Below are 24,361 nucleotides of genomic sequence, written 5' to 3' on the forward strand. Positions count from 1 at the left end.
ATCTTAATCTTATCATCAATTTGATCTTAATCTTTAGATTTTGATTTTGATCTTGATCTTGATCTTTAAAATTTGATCATTAATTTTTTAAATTTTTTTTTAACTCGTGCGATTAGTAGGTTGGATACTTTGTAAGAGAAACGATAAAGGGATTTTCACCCATGAAGTAACTTAGTAAAGACGTTAGATGTTGGGTATTGACGGTTCTTTAGGAGTAGGGTGAATGGTAAGGGAATCCATACTTTAAAGTTGTTCCTTTTAAACAAAACTATCAAGATTGATATTTCACTTGGATCGGTGAAAAGGGTATGATCGAATTGGTAAAATCAAAATATAGAAATGTGGATCCTACAATATTGACCAAAGGAGCAATGAAAATTATCACTCAATACACATCTTGCAAGCAATAAAAATGCTAAAAAGTACATTTGGATCTTGCAGTGATTTACAACCTTTACGATTTTCAAGTGATTTTGCAGTGATTTACAACCTTTACGATTTTGCTTTTGATTCAGATTGTTTGGTTAAGATAAATTGGATCGTAAGATCGTGCAGTCTTATGATCTAAATCGAGATTCTAACAACCGTGCTAATAGGAATTTAATCCTACTTTCATAATTATGATATACAGTTATACAAAACCTTAATCATTACTAGACCAAGTACCACTTGGTAAATTGTCATTGGAATTTACTACATTGTTTTATATAAAGTGGCTCAATTTGACCAGGACATTTATGTATACAAAAAACTCATAAATTATTATGAAAAGTTGTTATGTTGAAACGATTCTATCAAGGACACATGCTGTTTGATTTTGTTATAGAGTACAAACACCATTGACTATTATTCAACTTAAAAAAAATCATTAGTAATATAGAAACTTGTAAGGAAATCAAATTTTTTTTTTACGTGAAGGAAATCATTAGTAATGTAGGAATCGATAAAAAAAAAATCATTAGTAAAAAAAATTTTTAGGTCCTTTTTTACATTACTTTTTTGGATAAGTAGGTTTTTTTTTTTAAATGAGAGGTTGAATTTTGTTATATAGCTCGTATTTGATTAGTTGATAAGTCGCATTGATTAAATACAAACTAAATTAATTTCAATTATAATTGTATGCTCTAGAAATTTGTATTGGGTTTGTATCAAATTTATATGTCTAGGTCAAAGATAACTTTTAAATAGTTTTTCAATTCATCAAGAGAATAAATAAATAAATAGAAGAAATATCTCTAAGAGTGCATTTCTTTTAAGAAAATAATTGTATTTCTAATCATCTTTATTTTGACGATGATGAATGATTGGAACTTGCAAAATACTCGTGTTATAAACATAGTGATTCAATACTACCAAGTAAATCCTCTAACCTAAAGCAATTGTTGCAATTATCCCTTACATGAGTTTGATTCACTTCTTAATAATGGTGTAGAAAGACTGATGGGCATATGAGTAATTATCGGGGTTTGGATTTAAGGGGGTGAGAAAGTGCCACATTGAAGTTTATCGATGTGTTAGCTCATTATGAGACTTGTGTTTAATCGCTATTATAATGTAAATGTGTTTATTAACCCTTTCATTACTTTTTAATGGATTAAGATATTCATTAAACACTTGGTGATTTAGAGCCAATATGCCAATACTACTTGTAACTTAGGCTCTTGTAGCCGCCCTTTAATTTTATGGTAAATTTACTGCTCTTGGTAATTTATAGCCAATACCACTTATAACTTAGGTTCTTATAGCCCGTTATATATATTCTTCACTTGTTAATGTTTACCAAATTAAACTATATTGTTTTTAAAGAAGCTTATAATATTTGTAAAATGTATATAGCTAAAATAATCCCATAAATTCTATATAAAATATACATGACATGCTTTTTAGAAAACTACTTTATCTACAAATAATTATATTTGTGAGAGTGAGGGATAGCTCAAGTGCTAGAGCTTCCCACCTGGTTCCAGGAGATCTTGGGATCGATTCTCACCCCCGCCCTTGTGGCTCTCTAAACACAAAAAAAAAAGAAAAAAAAAGAAAAAAAAAACAAATAATTATATTTGTCTAAGTGAATAATATTTGAAATTCAAATATTTTAAAAAAAGGAGTTATGGCCACATGGACAATGTATTTATAAACTATTAGTTTACTTTAATTTTTATAAACAAATATATGTATATTGCAATTTCTCCAAATTTGATTTTGATAAGAAATCAAAGGGTTATATAGATGTTTAATGATAAAACATATGAAAAATTGTGATAGTTTAGGAATTAGATTGATTGAATTCGTAACATAGACACCATTTATACTTATTCTACCTATATAATAGTACTGGAAAAAAGCAGTATCTAAAATATGCAAAATCATATCACGATCACCTCACAAATTAGCATAATATATCAATTCACTGAAAAAAGAATTTTTAAAAAAAAATTACATTTCATTCACTTTTCTTGTTGTGATTGGCTTCTCCAAAAGCCATTGAACTTCGTAATCATCTCCTTCTCTAGTTCAATCAAATCGTCATCTATCCTATTAGTCTCGCCAATCACAAATGTTACCTTATCACCATCATGGACAAGCTCGATGGTTCTTTGGAAATCTGGCGCATTTAAATCTATTTCACAATGGTGGCTTAACGTGGTAAATGATGGGGTGTCTGGATAAAGGGGTAACAAGCCTTTTTTAGCCAATGCTCTCCTTCGAAATCGCTTGAATGCCTTTCGACAAATCTTGCTTGGTACCTTATATATGACTAGAGTTAACAAGTTAGCGGCTGCGTATGGGAAACAACACCATACGGTTGCACAATCTGCCGTTACTCCACCTGCCACCTCTGCCACCCTCTTTGTAACTGGTGATCCCATCGAAGATGTTGGGCGCATGATAATTTGCCTTCTATATGTCATTGGCTCAATGGTATTGTGTTCCTCTGCCATCGATGTATCACTCAATTTATTATTCCTCTTTACTACTCCTAATATTATATAATAATATGTTTATTCATTAGAACAAATGAGTTATAGTGAATATGAAAACTGAAAACCATTATTTTTATTTTCCTAAAACCAAAATTCCCTCCATAACACGAGAATAAAGATTTATTTGCTCGTGAGATGATAAAATCGTGGAAGAAAATAATTCAACAAAACCCCTCACAAGCGGTATAAACCAGCTTGTGAGGGGAATATAATTAGCTACTTAAGTTATATATGTCCATGGTTTTCAAGGAAAAGAAAACATGTGATTTTGTATGTTTTCTTAGAAATCGATAATAAAACGATAAGACAAAGTAAATAAAGCAAATGGTGAAAGAGACATAAGTACTTGAGCTATAAATGGCGAATATCCTCGTGAAATAAGGGTTATCTTAATGATATGATCTATATTTAGTGTCCATTAAATCATATAGATGGTGTCTTATCTACTTGAGATCTATAAAAATAAGGGACATTTCAATTATTTTCAAGTGCGAAGAATAAGGATGTGATTTTTAGTAAAAAAAAAGGTTTAAAGTAGCAAAGAAAACTAAGTTGGATCATGAAAAGAAAATTGTTAATCCAAACATAAAGTTTATCACAATTAATCTGATTATCATACAAAACTTCCACCCCAACGAATATGATACGATACGAAGTATATGTAATATTAATATTCTCCTGATCTCATTGTATTCTTAACTGTAATTTATTGATACTTGTCATTTGATAATCACTCTCCATCACCAACTTCATTGTCAATTAATTTTTTCCATTTTTTTTCCTTGAGAAATGAAAAAATAAATAAATTAAGCTTAAGTATAATAGTCATTATTCTTAATTACAACCTCGACGCTGTAAAATCATAAATACCATTGTACGAAAGCACGAAGCATATAAACCCTCTATCAAAACTGAATATCATAAAGCGTCAATAGAACAATCGTTTACTCGTTTCTACATCCAAATTTCACGATTCAATCACAGCTCTTGAGTACCACCCCCAAGTCCCCAGCACTAACTAGTCAAAACAAAGACTTTGTCAATATCACCATCCTCCCCTAAACCAAAAAAAAACAGGAAAAAGAGTGTCGACAAATTAGGAGTAGTAATTACAAGTAGTTTATCTGCCACTCTTTGATAACTCCGCCCTTCTTCTTAAAACCTTTCTCCAAAACCCCCATTTCTTCTCTCTCTCACACTCAAACTCAAATTTTCCAGAGAAAAATCGCCATTTTCGATCTCATCTTCAACCTTCACAATGCAGTCATCTCTCTCTCTTTCATCATCTTCTCCAATCACAACCAGATCAAATCACACCTTCGATTTCCCCTCATTTTCAGCTAAACCTCTTAACCTCAATCTCCGATTTTGCGGACTTCGTCGAGAAGCGTTGAGTTTCTCCGTCAAATCTCGCCGAGTTGCGCTTCCGAGTCGCCGAGTTCCGAATTCTATCTCTGCTGCTTTATCTACCAATGGTAGCTCTCCTAAGAGCTTCGATTATGATCTCGTTATTATTGGTGCTGGTGTTGGTGGACATGGTGCCGCGCTTCATGCCGTTGAGAAGGTTGAATTCTTTTGATTTTTGTGTTTTTTTTGGAATTTGATGATGTATTGTGGGCATGTTTGTGTCATTGTTGAATTTTGTTGGAATTTGAATGATTAGGGATTAATTTTAGTCGATAATGGTTGTGATTTGCATCGGATTTTGGTCGCGAATGTGCTGATTGTTTCTTCGTGTTTTGAATCAGTTGTTTGTTGTAAGGTTTTTGAGTTGGTGGATCATGAAAGTGGAATTGAGATTTTGTTGAACAGAGCATAATTAGTTATTTTTGTTCCGTTATAAGAAGAATAATAATGCTCCTTTTAATTCTGAGTAAATTATAACATGTTGCGTTAGACATTTTCACGCATATCATATTGTTTAATTTTGGTTGAAAATACATGGGTGTTTGAGTTAACTTTCATAATGATATTATAAAGTGACTTTGATGAGAAACATAAAGGCACGATTTTTAGCAAAAACAGAATAGCAGACAAGCAATATGAAGAAATATTCCTACTCTCTATTTCATCAGACTTACTGTTGCATTGATATGGTAGAAATGAAGATGAATCTCAGCAATAAAGATTTATACTTTGGATGGGAAGGAGTGTAAAGGATGAATCAAAGCAATAAAGATTTAAACTTTGTGTTGACTAATTGGGCATAATATTGAAGGTGATAAGGTATATTGAAGGTGAAAAAGAATGTGGTAGCTATTTATTCATTGTGTTCAGAATTATGATTTACAAACAATAAGCTGATTTAATGGCTCAATTTTTAGAATCAGTTGCAATTGCATGTTGATCACCCACATTCCCGCAATTGGTTTTCCTTTCAAGGGTTTTATGGAAACATCCTATTTGCTACCTTAGAGGTGTGGCTACTCGTAAATTTTACCCTCATACCATGGGACCCTTGTTAGAGGCATTGAGGTTTCCTATAAAGTATGTGTTCTTGGCGAGTTGGCCTTTTGGCAGATATTACAACTTTATCTTTTTGGTCAAAAGCAGTACTATGTTTCATTTGCATCGCGCATTGTCTAATATCATGCAGAAAATATTCCAAACCTTCACTAGTATGACAACAATCCAAGCATTTGCTTCTAAAGCCTATCTTAATTATAGGCTTTAAGCTATAAATGGGACTTCTTTCTTTTTTTCTTTTTTTCTTTTTTTTTTTTTTTTTTTTTCCCGTTTAAATCATATGAACCAGATTGTTTCAGTTTGCTAGGAACTATCTACCAAAAGCTTGGATATGTCACCTTGTGGTTTCTGCTGGTGTAATTGATGGAAGATGATGGTGTTAAACTATATTTGAAACTCTAATGCTCATATTGATATTGATATCGCTGTTGTCAAAAAAATAAAATAAAATGATATCGCTGAAATTTCAAAATCCATGGAATGAAAGAGCACTGTTTTCAGAATTTTGGCTGTTCTATGAAGGCGTTGATCTAATGAATTGGTTCTTATTGATGCAGCAAAGTACTGATGCTATTACTTATGTGGTTGTAGAAATTTGAATCTTCCTGAAAAATGAAATATGGCTCATCTAGCTCTTTGTAACTGAAATTAGTGTATGGCGCATGACCTTTGTATAAATGTTTGTTTCACTTTATTGGAAGAGATTGTTGAATAATGGAAGTGCTAATTCCAGGGTCTTAAAACGGCAATCATTGAAGGCGATGTGATGGGAGGAACTTGTGTGAACAGAGGTTGTGTCCCTTCTAAAGCACTGCTGGCTGTGAGTGGGAGGATGCACGAGCTTCAAAATGAACAACACTTGAAGTCCTTTGGAATACAGGTACCATTAGGATATTTTGCTTCTCTGTTTCGTGTAAAAAGGCATTATGTAGGTTAAGCAATATGCTCCCCCCCTTCTCTCTCTCTTCGTAATGCATTGTGGCAAGTTAATCCAATCCAATAGTGCAACAGTGTATGGAATTATATGGATAGTGACAATTGGCAAGGCAAAGGAGAGTATGGGTCAAATAGTCACACTTATATAACTCTTCCAACCATAGAATGTGCATACATTTGGGGCTTTAGCTCCCAACTTCTTGGTTGGAGGAATGGGAGAGTGTACATTTGATTCTTATATACGAAGTATATTTTGTTGTCCAAGTGGTTTGCTGGTGCTGAGAGATGACTACTTTACTATCATTTTCTTAAGTTAAGGATTCTGATTATTAGTTTTAATACTAACCTATCCAATTGTTATATCTTTCACCTTTTATCCTATATATTGGTTCATTTGAACAAAAAATATGGCTATCACAGTATCACCTGATTAAAATTAACTCTAAGATTGCTGGCTAGGTATTTTGTTAGAGTTGATAATATGCTCTTGGCCTACTGTGTCTTGTCAGAATACAATTGCTCAAAATGTAACTGGTATTTGTTCCTTTCAACTAGCTACTTTGTTGAAACTGCTTGTTTTTTTTTTTAAATAAAAAAACCTTCTTGCTTCTCTAGCCATAACCTCTATCTGATGATAGCTTTGTCTTGTCGATTACTGTCTAGTTCTAGAATTTAGTTTCCAGTTATTTTATAGAAAGAATGATTTCACCTCTGTCTGTTAATACAAAAGCCATTTATTGATTCAAGTGTAGCCTCTGGCGGATCTTGACAAAATTTCTTTCGGGGGCCAAATTAAATATTCAATGCATGAAATCATAAGCCTTGCCTTAGAGCCCATAATGTATACTACATCCGTTTCATATTATTTGCAATGATTTGACATAAATCGTTGCAAATAATACGAAACGGAGGTAGTATTAAAAAAAATGATTCGTATTAAAACTTTCACAACTAAAATTGTTAATCTAAAGACTAATTTCATATCATAATAATTCTGTAATTTAAAGGTATTTCGTAATATGTCTACTACTTTAATACTACGTATATTAAACTATGTACCGTGAATAGCTAACTCATAAGTACATTTTTAACTCACTGCTTAAATAAAAAAACAATAACAAAGTACTCGTATTACTTTAAACAGTAGTAAAAACTCTAAAAAAAGATGCCATAAACATTAAAAGAAATGAAAATAGACATTAAAAAATAATAGAAAAAAGATTTGCCAGTAGTATAAATGGTCATCAAACCACATGTGTATCACTGTATTGGAAACTGCGCACAAAATAAACATAAACAAAAGTATGTACTACTTTGGAGCTTGAGCTTCAGCTAGCGTAAGTACGTAACAATGAATTATGATTGGGCTATATCACTTTTGGGCTTCTTCGTAACTTTTGCTGGATAAAAATTTTTGGCTAAAATTTAAGGGGGGCCAGACCCGGCCCGCCCCTTAAATTTTCCGCCACTGAGTGTAGCCATGTAGCTATCCTGCCTACTGCAGGACATATTAAATGCCTAAAGATCTTGTTGAAACTGTGAATAAGAAGTCTATGCTAGAGCCTTTTTGAGTAACTTCTCCCTTTTATTGGGACTTGCAACAGGTTGGAGCCGCTAATTATGATAGACAGGGAGTGGCTGATCATGCTACCAATCTCGCTTCTAAAATTCGTGGCAATCTGACTAATTCACTTAAGGCGCTTGGTGTGGATATACTGACTGGCTTTGGTACAATTCTGGTGAGTCTTGACCTGCCATATCATTTTAATTTGCTTTATTTATTTGGCCTCTACTTTTGAGTATTGCAAGTTCTTTGAGAAATAAAAAGGAAAAGAAAGCTTGCATTGTTTAGAAATTAGCTTGGCTTTACTTGCTGTATATGTTTGCTCATATTTAGATTGCATATGGGTGCTAATTATCTTTATGTGTTTTCCAGGGTCCGCAAAAGGTGAAATTTGGTAAAGATAACATTGTAACTGCAAAGGATATAATTATTGCCACCGGTTCAGTTCCTTTTGTTCCCAAAGGCATTGAAGTTGATGGTAAATGCTTTTTTACTATAATATTTTAGCTTAATTGTACCCCCACCCCCCTCAATTAGATTCTCTGACATTTAGATTTTCGTTTATAAGTGATTTATGAGTTTCATTATTGGGCAATCATTTTACATCAGATTACAGTGACTAAATTAAACATCATACCAAAAACGTAATTTATGCAGTTACTTTGAAGTAGTGGCTCAATCAGTCCCTATTGTAGGAAATTTTGGACTGAAATAGCTCATGTTCCATTGCAAGGGTAAGGTTACACCATATGAACCCACAACCCCTTTATTTTTTTCGAGATCTCTGGTTTGGCTTTCAGGCTAAGTTTTGGACCTTCTACCGGTGATTAAGTTGTATTGATGTTTAGGAATTTAGTTAGGTAGTATTCAGTTTGAACCTTTGAAGAGCCTAACCAATAACAAGTTATTTGTTATTCTGATTAATTGATTATGTATGATGTCTAATCAAGTGATGAATAGGAAATTTTGTACTTCCTCTTACCGTATTTTAATTGACACGCAGACACGCTTACTTTATCACATTATTGCATAACCATGACATTCAATATATCTAATTATCAATAGTTAATATTATAAAAAAGTTGATTTTTTGAAGAGATTCATCGAGATGAATCTAACAAGTTCCTACATGACTATATATTATTATAATTATAAATCACTAAAGCTAGTCAAACTAGAGTTTGTGAATGGTGTCAAAAGAAAAAAAAGTATGTTTTACTTGATGTAATAATACTTGTAATTTGGTGCATTTTTCTTTTTGCTTGGAACAATATTCTTCATTCCAAAACTCTAATGATTGTATGCTGGCATTGTAGGAAAGACTGTTATTACCAGTGATCATGCACTAAAGTTGGAGTCTGTGCCTGACTGGATAGCAATTGTGGGGAGTGGCTACATTGGTCTTGAATTCAGTGATGTCTATACAGCCCTTGGAAGTGAGGTAGCAATTACTACTAATCATCTTTTTCAGCTTTTTTGTCTCGTACTAGCTTTTGCTGTCTCATCTGTCTAGTGGGGAAGGAAGAACAAAACTCTATCTTTATGGTTTTTGATGCTTATTAATTTTTCTCATCCCAACTTTTCTACACAATCTTTTTGGGGATCCTTCCACTTGTGTTGAATCTGTTGATATATCTGGTCAATTGCACCTGATTTTTGGTAGGATATGTCTGTTCTTGGTGTTAACTTATCTCAACCTATGTGTTGCACAGGTCACATTCATTGAAGCTCTAGATCAGTTAATGCCTGGATTTGACCCAGAGGTTTCAAAATTAGCCCAAAGAATATTGATAAATCCCAGAAAAATTGATTATCACACTGGTGTTTTTGCAACAAAGGTAATCTACATGTTAATCTTTGCAGCATTTGTGGTTAGTTTGAACTCTGGAACTATAAGAAAACTAATTTATGAAATATGATATTATACAGATCACTCCAGCAAAGGATGGGAAACCAGTCACCATAGAGCTTACTGATGCCAAGACCAAGGCACCCAAGGAAACTTTGGAGGTAAAGCTTTTTAAAGTTGAACAAAAGAGGGAGGAGGGAGGGGGAAGTCATGCCACAGTATATATGAGTTTATGGCATTTCTATTGTCTTAAGTGAATGCCATTTCTGTTTGGTCTTTGTAAGGCTGAACTGGATAGCTCTGACAATTTTAAATGTTTTGGTATTATTCTAATTTGCTGTCTTAGCAAAGTCTACACAAGCTCAGTATTATAGTTACTTGACCCTGCATGAAAGGTTGTTGAGATCTGGCAAATTATGTTCTATAATAGGTTGATGCAGCACTGATTGCAACCGGAAGAGCACCCTACACCCAGAATCTTGGTTTAGAAAGCGTATGTTATCCAAGCCAACTTTTTATTGTGATTAAAAGTATGAACATCTCCTGCTGCATTATGGACACTGAATTGAATGTTCTCTGCAGATTAATGTAACAACTCAGCGTGGTTTTGTTCCTGTTGATGAGCGCATGCGAGTTATAGATGCAAATGGCAAGCTAGTATGTCTGACAGTGCTTTCCCTGTTGTCTTTCTCTGGTTACAACTTGCAAGAGCTATATATCCAAACATGTGTTTTGGTTTCAGGTGCCTAACTTGTACTGCATCGGTGATGCAAATGGAAAAATGATGTTGGCTCATGCAGCTAGTGCTCAAGGAATCTCAGGTAGAGTTATTACACATTGACCAGTATGCTATGCATTCATTGATATTCTAGCACATTCCCTTATCTGCAACTCATAATTCAATTCCATTTTCCGCACTTGGATTAACTCTGTGCTTTCTCATTACAGTTGTCGAACAAGTCACTGGAAGAGATCATATTCTCAATCATTTAAGTATTCCGGCTGCATGCTTTACTCACCCAGAGATTAGCATGGTTGGATTAACTGAGGTAAATTTTTATTGTTCGTGAAATGTGTTTAGGCTATAACATGTAGTTTGCTTGTACTTGAATGCTTTGATGATAGTATGCCACTTCTATGCTTTACGTAAATCTGTGAAAGGAGAGATAAAGTTGTTGATTGATCTATGTGTTAATTGGAAAAATTAATTTCAATTTCAAGCTTGACAGGGCTTCATTGAATTTCCAGGCTGCAGCTTCTTTTTGTAAATTGTTCCCTTTGTCTCAGTTCGAACACTTTCTGTTTCTATCTGTTCCCAAATAAAGTTTACACTTTATGGTCTTTCCTATTATCTCGTATAGTCGTATTTCTGACCTTTTTTTGGACCCATTGTCTCCCTTTACATCTTCTTTTCCATTGTAATAACAAAATGCCTACCCCTTTGTCTCCAATCACATCCACTTTTCCATGAAAATAGGTATAGAAGAGTAATCACAAGATTCACAACTACTCTCTTAAAACTATGCACATTGACAAGTGTTTATAACTTTAGACTATTCTGGGACCGAGGGAGTATATAACTGTATATCATAGATTGAAGGTTCAATTGGTTTTCTCAACCAATATCCAAGTCAGGACATTTTAGTCTAAGCTAGATTCTATCTGCTTTCTAGTGGAAGCCTGAAGCTATGATATGGTTTTAGAACCAAAAATTGCATAATTAGAACTGCAGGTTATGTATTGTGATTGTATTTGATAGAGGTGGAGGCATTCCTTAAGTATGTAATTAATGTTGTTATGTTGTATTGAAACGCCACTCCTTGTAGATTTGTGTTTACATAAGCGGACTGTTTTAAGTTCTCCATTGATATTTAAATGTTTATGTACAATTCTGCAGCCTCAAGCCAGGGAGAAAGCTGAAAAGGAGGGATTTGAAGTGAGCGTGGCAAAGACAAGTTTCAAGGCCAACTCAAAGGCACTGGCAGAAAATGAAGCAGAAGGACTTGCTAAGGTTGCAATCCTTAATCTTTGTATACTTCAAAACTTTTTTGTGGCTTATTTTGTCATTCATCGAACATGTCCTGCATACACAGTTTGATTTTTGGTCAGTCAATAATTGCCTAATTAAATTACTCTCACGTAGTCGTGTACTCCTGTCCAGAGTCCACTTTGAGAGAAGCTATTTGGTATGTACTGAGCTTGCCTAAAGAATTGCTAAACAATTTTATAAGAAAACCAAAAAAACAACAATATCAACAAATATCAAATTTTCTGTAGCCTCGATGAGTTTGCAGCAGCACTGATAGTAAATATAACAACATTTATTTACATCCCAAAGAAGAAATAATTTTTTTTGTTTTTGTTTTGTATTTTTTTTTTTTAAAAATAATTTTTTTTGATACAAAGTCGTACTTGAAACAATTCTCTCCAAATGCAGAGCTGATATTTAATCTAACAATTCTCTTGTAATTTTGTGACATGTTGCAGTTGATATACAGACCTGACAATGGGGAGATCCTTGGAGTTCATATATTCGGATTGCATGCAGCAGACCTCATCCATGAAGCATCAAATGCAATTGCAATGGGCACCCCTATTCAGGTAACTTTTTGTTCTCAGCAAATCTGGGTGGGCTATTCTTGTGCAGTTTGGTTGCATGATTCGTTTGGTTAGGCACATTTGATATTGCATGTTCTGGTCTGTTAAAATAGTTGTGACATCAATTGAATTTCTTTTATTTATGCAGGACTTGAAGCTAGCAGTTCATGCACACCCAACACTATCTGAAGTATTAGATGAGCTATATAAAGCAGCTAAGGTAAGCTCTAGTCTCTATGTCTATTGAAAAACAACCAATGCACTCTTTTTGAAATACATTCAAAAAACAGAACTACCTAGTACTTGTTTGCTTCATATGAAGATATCGTTTTAGGAATTCTATTTTCAACCTAGTAAATTATTGGTTACAGTGTGAGTATATTTATCTGCAATTTATCATCATACCATCTGCAGGTTAATTAGATGTTCAACCATTTTGGAACAGGTTAATGCTCAAGTTTCTAGTCCAGCTAAAGTGCCCGTTGCAGTCTGAACCTGGCCAAGCATTATGCTACAGAAAGTTTTAAAGGCAATAGCTTGTATGAAGATTGTTCAGAGAAAGCACAAGACACCCAAGAAAGAGTGACAATGCCTTTTGCCCCAGCAGTCTGGCAGTGAAAACAGCCCTTCAACGTACTATTGCATCTGCTATGGTTACAAATTTCAGCGTTCGGCTGTATTGGGTGTTTTAATTTGCTCAATTTCTTGCAAGAACACTTGCACATACCTGCTTAATTGGAATGTTTTTTTTTTAGTTCATTATTACCTACGCCATTAGATTATAGCATTGTAGTTGTATAAGGGGTGATTATCACTAAACGAAATTTATTTCATATTTATAGCAAAAGCTTTCAATACATCCTATGGTTTATTTTTTTATATACTTTCTCTTCTCTGACCCTTTATCTTCGGTTGACTCGATGGCTGTCCATAGAATCATAGATCACGTCCAAAGGACTCCAACCAAATCCCTTTTTTTTTTTTTTTTTACCTGTTTTAGTAAAATTTTATAAGGTTTGATGTGTACTGGTCTCACAAAATTTTGATCGTATTTTTACACTGCATATATAATAAACAAGATATTTTTAATATTGTATCAATGTGTACTTATCAGTTTGAACACTTTGTAAAATTAAGGCATCACCTAGTTTATAAATTCTTAAATAGACCTGGTTCACATTAATTTATTGTGGACCAATAACATTAGAGAAGTTATGGTTCTTTATTAATAAAAAAAAAAAGTCACTATAATTAAATTTAGGTCAATATGTTTAAAATAAAACTCATTTTGGTGATATATAAGGCATGTTCGGCGCTAGCTTTTGAGTAGCTTTTAGTGGTTTGACCAAGTCAAACCACTACTTAACAAAAAAATGTGAGTGTTTAACAAAGTAGTGGTTAGGGTAGCTTTTAGTGGTGGAGGTAGCTTTTGTGAAAAGTTAGAAAGATTAGCTTTTGAAATTAGATATAGCATTTGAGGTAGCTGTTGAAAGTTTAATCTATAGTTTTAAAAATAAAATATTGATTTTTATATGTAACAGCTAGTCAACTGCTACTTTACCGAATACTCATATCTAAATTATTTATATTCACATCTAACAGCTTGTAGACGGCTAACAACTACCTACATAGCTAACAGCTGTCTCCACAGCTACAGTTACCTTCACAGCTATATTTTGCCGAACACGCCCATAGGCTATAAGAGGTTAATTTTTTTAATGAAAAATTTTATAAGGTCAATATAAATAAATAATAAAAGTCACTATGTTAAAATTAGGATCATAACGCCGTACTTCAAGTTTACAATTATATTAAACGTTATACAAGTTTTAATAAAGGTTACTATGTAAAAAAAAAAAAAAAAGGTTACTATGTTAAAAATAAGGGTCACTATATTCAATATAATGTCAGTTGCGCGTGTATAAACTTCGGGTCCACAATAATATTATTGTGGATCAGGTCCACATGAGTGTTTCTGCACCTAGTTTAACACACAAAAAAAAAAAAACATAGCGATAATTAAAGAAATTTATTATCAAGTAAACATTAAACATTCTTGTGTGATCTGGATAGTGTTTGTTTTAATTTCGACAAGTAATAATTTTCCGATGTAAGAGAAGAAATGAGTTTGAATTCGACATACAAAAGATGATACATAGAGAAGCAAAATAGAAGGGTGCTTGTGAATCGCATTATAATGATTAGCGTAGAGCCAATCAAAACTAGATGATCGCCATCACAGACCCATTTTGTTTCTATTCCTACAAGCTCAGTCTTCAACCAATCAACCATAACAATTCACACTACCCGGTAAATCTTGCAAGGAAGATGATATCGGATATCCATAATACGAGCACCAACGTAAAAAAATTGGCATGAAAACATACGTTGGACTATGAAACGGGAACCATTCACGACTTTGGGCGATAAAATGGTCCTTCCACATTTGCAAAGAATCCAGCAAGCAAACCTCTATCACAAAAACAGGTGGTATCATGCACAACATAAGATTTATACCACCTCAGACCTCCACATCATCTTGCTCACATCTAACTCCCCACGAAAGAAAACGCGAATAAATAGACGGTAAAGGCTTCCACATTCTCATTGACCATTACTAAAAAGGAGTCAATATTGCTTGTTGATAAAGTGTAATTACTCAGAGATGGACGACATTAGAAACAATTTGGGGGGGATCATACTAATAAAACTGTATTAAAGTGAGCAGAATCAGAAGCATCTAGAGTACTCCACAAGAAAGAGCTCAACAGCTTGTAAAACTATGCCGCGCCATAGCAGTTAACAGTCACTGCAGAACTTAAGGATATTCAAGTCGCAATTAACAATCACCAGTATCACCCCATAACTTGCACAATAAAGACAGAATCACCGTCAGTCACCACAAAGAAAACTAGGTGATTCAGGGCAAAGACAGTTCCGTGGCAGACACTATACACTCCCTGAAATCTTGTACAGCAATATAAGTTTACAAGAAATTTTCTAAATGACTCAAAAATCTTAATCAGGTTCTACTGCCACAATGTTTGGCAACAGCATCAAACTAAAATACTTGATTACTCCAGGCATCACTTAATGTCACCAATCTCTATTCGCCCATATAATCAGATGTCCGCCACAATCAAGCACATAGACAAAACTAGGAGAAGGAGCTACAACAAGAGGTAACTCCCTAGTCTTGAAAAGAATTAGCAACCAACAAGGACTAGGAAACCTAAATTACCTCTTTCTATATTCCACATTCCCAAAATGAACACATTTATGCCAATACAAGCTCTCCTCTTCATCACTGCTTCAGACTCAACCGCAATACATACATTGTTCCCCATCACTGATTCAGACTCGACAGCAATACATTGTTCCCCAAGTGCCCCAAAACCACCAAATTTCCTAAAATCTACCAATACTTCAGCTAATATCATGACTAAACAAACTAGACTGAACACATAACCGAATTTCCTGTAATCAACCAATACTTCAGCTGATGCTACTCTGCCCCACATCACCATATTCCTATGACTAATCCAAACTCGACCAAACCAGAAATACATACATTACTTCACAACAGCCCTAAACAATACTTCAGCTAATGCTACTCTGCCCCACATTACCATATTTCTATGACTAATCCAAACTCGATCAAACCCGATATACATACATTACTTTCCAACAGCCCCAAACAATACTTCAGCTAAAGCTACTCTGCCCCACATTACCATATTCCTATGACTAATCCAAACTCGATCAAACCCGATATACATAAATTACTTCCCAACAGCCCCAAACAATAATCCACAATCGAGTAAATCAACTACAAACAGTATAATCTACTAATATTCAACAAGATCAACAATTATGAAATAGAGTGGCAAAATACTCAATGAGAGTAATCCATAATAACTATTCGTACTAAATTGCAAATACAATATAGTCTGAATCCTCCATTAAATTAACAAAACCAAAAGTAGGCAATTCTTCTTTCATCACAAGAACAAAACTTTAGATAGATTTAAATCTGGGTACAAAAAACCCTAAGCAATATCCATTATCAGCAAAAAAAAAAAGAACTTCCCTAAAATAATGAACGAAACATCTATTCTTCCTCAGTAGCAACCTCGTCGCTCTTCTTGTTGTGCTTCCTTGCGTACCTCTGGTTCCTCAAGAACTTTGGGTCCATCTTCATCATTACCCAGAAAATAAAATCGAAAAATAATCAGCAAAATTAATCGAAAAAATTGCATAAATTCAAATAATTTCAAATTCAGGGGAAATTAACAGAGAAATAGCGTACCCCTTTGGTGGATTGGTGACGATGACGGCGAGGCTTCTTGATTCCATTCTTGTGAGCCTTGTAAGACTGGTTGTGAGCAGTGTGATTCTTCGACTTGGCCATTTTTGAGTTCTGCGAACACCTGATTCACAAAGCAAGATTACGCCATTAAATTCGAATTACAAGCAGAAAATTGATGGAAAATCGAGGAAGAAGAAGAACAAAGAGGGAGGAAAGAGGAGAGAGAAACCTGGAAACAGAGAGGTTTGTGTCGCAGCAGCTAGGGTTTGCGGAGAGATTGGAGATGTAGAGGTGAATGGGTTCTTTTTATTTGAAACCCTAATTTTGATGGCTGCTTTTTCTAATTGAGAAAGGATCATTTTGATATTGGGCTCATTTCATTTTTCTTCTCTTGGGCCGTATTATCCAAACCCACTTTGCCCCCTTTCTACGATGAGATATTGCCATATCGGACCCGGTTACATATCGGTTCGTTACATTGTGAAAGCTGACAATCAATGACTTAACTCAAAACCGACTTAAAGTTAGTAACAGAAACATGAACTCTATTTGGATTGAACTTGAACAACTTGAATAATTAAGTTGATTTGCCTAAAATGTTAAACTTTCTTTTACATTTATCACGAGAAATACATAATGAATTAAGAAACAACTTTGGAAGATAAATTAAGTGATCATTGTTAGCAGTCTTATGCTAGATTGCTAGTAGATATGCCTTTGCATTATGAAGAGGTGCTACTTCAACAATAAATGATATTGTGTATTTGTGTTGCATGTGTTATAGTGTTGTTGTTGTCTTAGGGTCTGTTCACATGTACTTAATTTCAGTTCAGTTCAGTTCCAATCAGTTTAGTTCAATTCAATTCAGTTCAGCTCTTAATTTCCCTCTCACATAAAATATTCATTTCAGCTCAATTCAGTTCAGTTCAGTTCCAATCAGTTCAGTTTAGTTCAGTTCAGTTCAGCTCCAATTAGTTTAGTTCAGTTCAGTTCAGCTCAATTCAGTAAATATGAACAGGCCCTTAGACTCTTATAGGATGGGCGTCCTATTGCCAAGTTGCCACAAATAGAGAGGGGGGCTCTCAAGGGACTAGAGGTGAAATTGAATTCAGGATGAGAGAAGTGGTCGGATCTCATAGATAGAGACTTGTTAAAAGAATTGAAATCCATGTAAGTTTTGTATTTGTCGGCATACCCAACGAAAATTGCACTTTGTGCTAGGTCTTCTAACTGATTACTTTGATCTCGTTATATATATAGCATCATTGTGTATATTTCAAAAGATATAACACATATCGCAACATTGGATGAAAGCCAACAAACATAACCCAACTAACAACCTACTTGATGACACATGGGAAAATGCTACTACGAGTAGTATTTAATACAAGAACTCAAGTTGATGCAAAGGTTAAGGCCATGAATTAGGCAGGCCTAAAAGTTGATATAGTATGAATTTCATATTACAAATTCACCATTTTTCAAAATGCAATACTTCCCATAATTCGTTATCGACCCTTTTTCACCTACATTACCGAGCACTCCCTATTGTGGAAATAATGTATATTTTGCTATTATACCTATCTCCTTTATTGGTTATCACTCGCCTGTTTTCATTATCTTATCAAGGGCAGATCATAGTTAGGAATTTGTGGCATAGTGGTTGGATCCTTATTCCTTAGTAGGCTCCAAAATTCCCAAGGTTTTGTGCAGTTGAGGAAATGTGACTATTTACCAGTTTACCACGAGTAGCTAGAGAACGTGAACAACGAGGTCATATGTAGTACATACAAAAATCACAGCACCAAATTAAAAAAATAAAATAAAATAAAATAAAGACCATAATAATAATAATATTCTCAAACCTAACCACTTTCACTCTATTTTTCTTTCCTTTCTTGTAGATCTCCGTCAATAATACCCCACCTAAAATTTTACATTTTCTTATTCTTCTTAAATCAAATCAAATCTCACTACAAAACCCAGTTCCTCAAATTCCAATCAAAACCCCCAATTTTCTTAAAAAATGTTTCTTTTTGATTGGTTTTATGGAATTCTTGCATCATTGGGGTTATGGCAGAAAGAGGCCAAAATTCTCTTCTTAGGTCTTGATAATGCCGGAAAAACTACTCTTCTTCATATGTTGAAAGACGAGGTAAATTTTTTTGTAGGGTTTTTGATTATTTGATTTGGGGATTTTGACTTTTTTAGATTGATTGATTGATTGAATTTGTTTTTTTGTGGGTTTTCAGCGATTAGTTCAGCATCAGCCAACTCAGCATCCTACATCGGAGGAGTTGAGCATTGGTAAAATCAAGTTCAAGGCTTTTGATTTGGGTGGTCATCAGATTGCTCGTAGAGTTTGGAAGGATTATTATGCCAAGGTTTGACCTTTTTTTGTTGTAATTTGCTTTATATTTATTTATTATCAATTGTGATGAATTATGATGAATGTATGTTGGTTATTTATGTTCATATAATTAAGTTATGAAATTTGTGACAAATTTTGGTTTTGATCCAATTTTTGATTGAGGCTTTATGAGCAATTACAAAAGTCAATTGAGCTGAAAAGTCTCTTTTTTGGGTGATCAATTGGATATGAAAGTAGTGCAATTTTTGTGGGGTTTCAAGTTTGGAGTGGTAGATTTGATGAAAAAGTTTTTGATCATGAAAATTTTAATTGAATTTGAAGCTAGCCCAACTTTTTTGGGGTATAAGATGAAGGTCTAGGTTTGATGAAAGTGCTCGTTTGTGAAACTTAAATAATGTATTGCTAAAAATTATATCTGGAGGATCTGCATGACGATGATGATGATTGGGGTTCTTGAAGTGCTTTATGTGATTTACTAACCCCCTAAAATTCGAACTACTGGAATATCATTAATTGCAAATATGGTTTGATGTTTGGGGGCTAATATGGTTTGTTATTTTTGAGGGAGGCTGATGTGGTGTTGTGTTTGCACATTTGTGATTGTCATCTGTTTGTCATTTGTGTTTAAAATTAGAAAGGTGTGGAGGGATTTTTCTGTACAATTTGGTGAACTTTATCTACATGGAGAGTCATAGTGTATGGCTGAATGCAGTATGCACATTGAAAAATTTAAGGTTTGTATGAAGATGCATTTTGTATGAATAACTTCATTCTCGTTTTACCTTTTTCATGTGTTGATGTGCTCTCTGATGTTTGTTCCATTTCCCAACACCGCTGGTTGCTAGAAAAATGATCTTGATATCTTTTTTTTAGGTGGCACTACCAAACATAATCTTGTTACATGCTTACATTATTAGTAACAAAAAGGTTTTAACTTGGAACTAGGATCCTGATTTGGCATATCATCTATTAAGTTTGGATCTGTTATGCAGTCCTAGGGTTCATTTGGCATGAATTTTGGGGGCCAAAAATGTGTTGTTTGTTCAAGGGTTCAAACCCTCTATTTGAACATATTTAAATAAACTTAAGCTTGTCTTGGATTATTTTAGCTGTAAAACCAACTGTTAACCCTTTTGTTTGACTAAAGTTGTTTTTTAAAGTGAAGAGAACAAGGCGTAAAAGGATGTATTTACACAAACACAATCTTGTATTCTCTTCGTTTTCCTGATGTAATTCTTAAATTGATCTTTCTTGCTGAGTGTGATATTGCAATTTTTTGTTTTCTTTGATTGGGTATAAATAATACTACTGCTATTGAGCAAGCACTTTGAAGAGCATTAGTGCTGGAAAATGGAGACAGGGCAGGGGGGTAAGATTGTAAACTTAGCTTGCCCACATTTTTAACCTCTCACTTTAATCACCTTTTATCTTACACCCAATCAACTCTTCTACAAACAAGAGTCAACGGTAAATGGGTATTTCTAAAGAAAACAGAGGGAGTACATTATAATTTTAAATGTGCAGAGGTTCCATCTTTTGGGCATTGCTAGTCTTCACAAAGGACCTTCCATTAATATCTTGATTTTCTATAGAAAAGTAAATTAATTTCATGCTTGAGGAAATTTCTATTGTAGCAGCATTTTCCAATCTCTAAGGATGTGTGACATGTAAAGGCTCTAGAAGATGTTGATGATTATATTTCTGAAATAATGTTCGGAGGCCGTTCAGCTGAAGTGATCTGCAAAAAGTCTAATCATGAAACCCTATTGTGCTACTAATTACAAGTTTACATCCTTTACGATTCATAAAATGAAAGGAACTTCTCTAAAACATCTCTGTGATGGACCTGAAGCATCCATTTTCCACAGGCTTTTCCCTTCCCTCTGAAGACTTTGTATTTTTTATTTGAATACACTTACTTGGCAGTTAGAACAGCAGTGTGATGCAGCCTACCTAACTGAAACTTGGGGTAGGGATATCGGACCATGACAGTGGAGGTAGTGCTACATAGAGAATAGCACTTGAACATACTACAATCATGTTTCCTGGCTTGGTTCCTTTCGGTTGGGGATTGATGTTTATTTTTTCTTGTCAATGTACCCTCTTTTAATCTGTCCAGCCTTGTAAAGAGAAAGGGAATGCCCTGTAAGATTCCATGTTTGACATTGTCCCATGAAATGTAATTGCTAGATTATAGGATGAGTAGTAAAGCATTTTCAATCACCAGTAGCACCCGTACTGTAGCTAGCAGTTTTTTTTTTTTTTTTTTGAAGGAAAGACCTCTGCAATTTGTCTGTTTTTTCAAAGCTTGTCCCTTTCCTTTTTTTTCTTTCCCATATGAAGGTGGCTGGTTGTGCAGCCTCCTACGAAGCAGAGCTGTGGCTCACAGTAGTTGGTCTTGAATTCTTTCTCCGGCTCATTATTTTCCATGGGTGAACTAAATTACAGACAAAAGGCAGGAGTTCTTTATTGGGCACTGGAATGCTGATTAATGATGTTAAATTATGTTACTTTACCCCTCTTTCTTGTTGAATGAAAAGGGTTTGTGGTTTATTTTATTGTTGTCGGTTAATAAGAGATGTGTGCTGACTTCTCCCTTGTATTAACATAAGAGAATGAAGTTTGCGGTCACACTTCAAAATTTTAATGATGATAGGCTTCTCATCAGATATGAAATTTGTTCACTATTGTCCATCTGCCCTGCTATCTCATGTTATACACTATTTTCATTCAAGTATTTTTATAATTATAATTGGGAAGCGTAAACAGTGAGGGCCTTGTACCATGCTTGCCTAGTCTAGTTTCTATAGAAACTTTTCTCTCATACACACTTGTAATGTAAACTTTGCAAATGAGGCTTTCATGTACCTGGGAACTTTACATATAGCCTCTTATTTCAGGCATCTTGTGTAATAATTTCTTGCTATTTTGCTTTAACACTTACGTTTTGCTTTTTGCTGTTTCAGGTTGATGCTGTTGTTTACCTTGTGGATGCTTTTGACAAGGAGAGATTTGCTGAATCAAAGAAGGAGCTCGATGCCTTACTTTCTGATGAGGCCTTGGCCAATGTTCCATTTCTTATACTAGGGAACAAGATTGACATACCTTATGCAGCTTCCGAAGAAGAGCTACGCTTCCATCTGGGTCTTTCCAACTGCACTACAGGCAAGGGGAAAGTGAATCTTTCGGGCTCCAATGTCCGCCCCCTTGAAGTATTCATGTGCAGCATTGTCCGCAAGATGGGATATGGTGATGGATTCAAGTGGGTTTCCCAATACATCAACTGAGACTAGAATTAAGAGAATTGTACTTTGGATTTCTGTTGCTACTCCTATTCAATGTTTCTTGTGACTACAGATAGAATTCGTAAGACTGATTCTTTAATTCTTATCGTGAAGCTGTCAGATATTGTCATGCTGATTGTGCTAATATGGAACTCCCTAAGAAAGATATATTCTATTGCCTATGTTTCTTTGTTCTGAAGTTGTGCAATAATATTTTGGATTACTTGAAGTTGTAGTAGTCTCATCAATCAATGAAGCTCATGAAGTGAACTTATTTATTTCAAAAAAACTGGTAATTTGTAGGGTTACTGTCTCACTGCAGGAGCAAACTTTTCACACACAGTTAATACATAAACGAAAATAAGATCAAAGAGAACTTTTCCTGTGTTTTATAAGCAGAAGCAATTGTAACCGTGAACACTGATGTTTATGCGCTGGACGGATCTGGTGCTGGTTTGGGGGAGCTGTAATTAGAGTTTGGACTGGCTGATGTGTGTTGCAGCCTTGCAGGTGTGTGTCGGGTCAGGGTGAGGTGTTGTGTGGAGTGGGGAAAAGCTGCAGCTTAGCCGTAACAAGCTGCCGACTTTGGTGTACAAGGCTTGGAAAAAGGCATGGATCCGAGTCTCCAAGAACACTATTCTAGATTGCGATTTATTTATTTATTTTTAATAAAATTCAAGAGTATAAGTTGATACAACTTTTTATTTCTTCATGTTTATTACTTCAAAAAAAAAAAAAAAATGTTTATTACTTCAAGAGTATAAGTATAAAATAATATTTATATTACGTGTGTTTCTTAGCTTGTATTTTATAGTTTACGGAGTAAAATATAAATTTACAACTCAACTCATAAAAAGAAAAAAAAAAGTTAATGAATGTGTAATCTAACCTTATTACAGAGTATGTAGATATTTTGGTTATTAAAAAACTTAGATAAAATTTGTTTGACTGAACTTATCATTAACTCTAACTTTATTATGGAAAGTGCTTAAGGCCCTGTTCTTTTGAGCTTCTGGGCAGGGCAGAGCAGAGCAGAGCCGAGCCGAGCCGAGCAGAGCAGAGCAGATTTCATTAATATTAATATTATTATTATTACTAATATTATTATAATTACTAATATTATTATTATTATTATTATTATTATTATTATTATTATTATTATTATTATTATTTTTACTATTATTATTATTATTATTATTACTATTATTATTATTATTATTATTATTATTATTATTATTATTATTATTACTACAATTATTATTATTACTACTGCTGCTGCTGCTGCTACTACTACTACTACTACTACTATAATCATTAAATTTTATTATTAAATATTAATTATAATTAATAATATTTATATTATTAAATATTAATTATATTATTATTATTAATATTATTATTATTATCAAATATTAATTATGTTATTATTAATATTATTATTATTAAATATTAATTATATTATTATTAATATTATTATTATTTAATATTAATTATTATTAATATTAAATATTAATATTTAATTATATTATTATTATTAAATATTATATATTATTATTATTAAATATTAATTATATATTATTATTATTATTAAATATTAATTATATATTATTATTATTAAATATTTATTATTATTATTAAATATTATTTATATATTATTATTATTAAATATTAATTATATATTATTATTATTAAATATTAATTATATATTATTATTAAATATTAATTATATATTATTATTATTAGATATTTATTATTATTATTAAATATTATTTATTTATTATTATTATTAAATATTAATTATTATTATCATTAAGTATTAATTATTTATTATTATTATTATTATTAAATATACATTATTATTATAATAATTCAATATTAAGTATTAATTTTAAGCAGAGCAGAGCAGGGCAGGGCAGAGCAGAGCAGAGCAGAGCAGATTTCAGCAGAGCAGAGCAGAGCAGAGCAAAGCAGAGCAGATTTCAGCAGAGCAAAGCAGAGCA

At 33.5% G+C, this 24,361-nt stretch overlaps 3 protein-coding genes across 3 annotated transcripts; 2 read left to right on the forward strand and 1 right to left on the reverse strand.

Annotated features, from left to right (window-relative positions):
* Positions 1-2,447: 2,447 nt before the first annotated feature.
* On the reverse strand, positions 2,448-2,942 carry LOC145607600 (uncharacterized). The gene has a single exon (XM_081663200.1). It carries the CDS (start codon positions 2,940-2,942, stop codon positions 2,448-2,450), a length of 495 nt encoding a protein of 164 aa, XP_081519326.1.
* A 1,159-nt stretch (positions 2,943-4,101) lies between these two features.
* LOC145606847 (dihydrolipoyl dehydrogenase 2, chloroplastic-like) lies at positions 4,102-13,254 on the forward strand. Its single transcript, XM_081662690.1, has 15 exons — positions 4,102-4,548; positions 6,184-6,330; positions 7,991-8,125; positions 8,323-8,428; positions 9,267-9,391; positions 9,663-9,788; positions 9,880-9,960; positions 10,230-10,292; positions 10,382-10,456; positions 10,542-10,620; positions 10,748-10,848; positions 11,697-11,810; positions 12,287-12,400; positions 12,546-12,617; positions 12,843-13,254. The coding sequence occupies exons 1-15, from the start codon at positions 4,243-4,245 to the stop codon at positions 12,888-12,890; spliced, it is 1,692 nt and encodes a 563-aa protein (XP_081518816.1). The 5' UTR covers positions 4,102-4,242; the 3' UTR covers positions 12,891-13,254.
* Positions 13,255-18,582: 5,328 nt separating this feature from the next.
* Positions 18,583-22,560, forward strand: LOC145608121 (small COPII coat GTPase SAR1A-like). The gene is made up of 3 exons (XM_081663721.1): positions 18,583-18,861; positions 18,959-19,090; positions 22,044-22,560. The coding sequence occupies exons 1-3, from the start codon at positions 18,733-18,735 to the stop codon at positions 22,362-22,364; spliced, it is 582 nt and encodes a 193-aa protein (XP_081519847.1). The 5' UTR covers positions 18,583-18,732; the 3' UTR covers positions 22,365-22,560.
* The last annotated feature ends 1,801 nt before the right edge of the window (positions 22,561-24,361 follow it).

The sequence above is a fragment of the Chenopodium album genome, chromosome 23 (genome assembly GCF_948465745.1).
Source record: "Chenopodium album chromosome 23, dcCheAlbu1.1, whole genome shotgun sequence".
NCBI lineage: Eukaryota > Viridiplantae > Streptophyta > Magnoliopsida > Caryophyllales > Amaranthaceae > Chenopodium > Chenopodium album.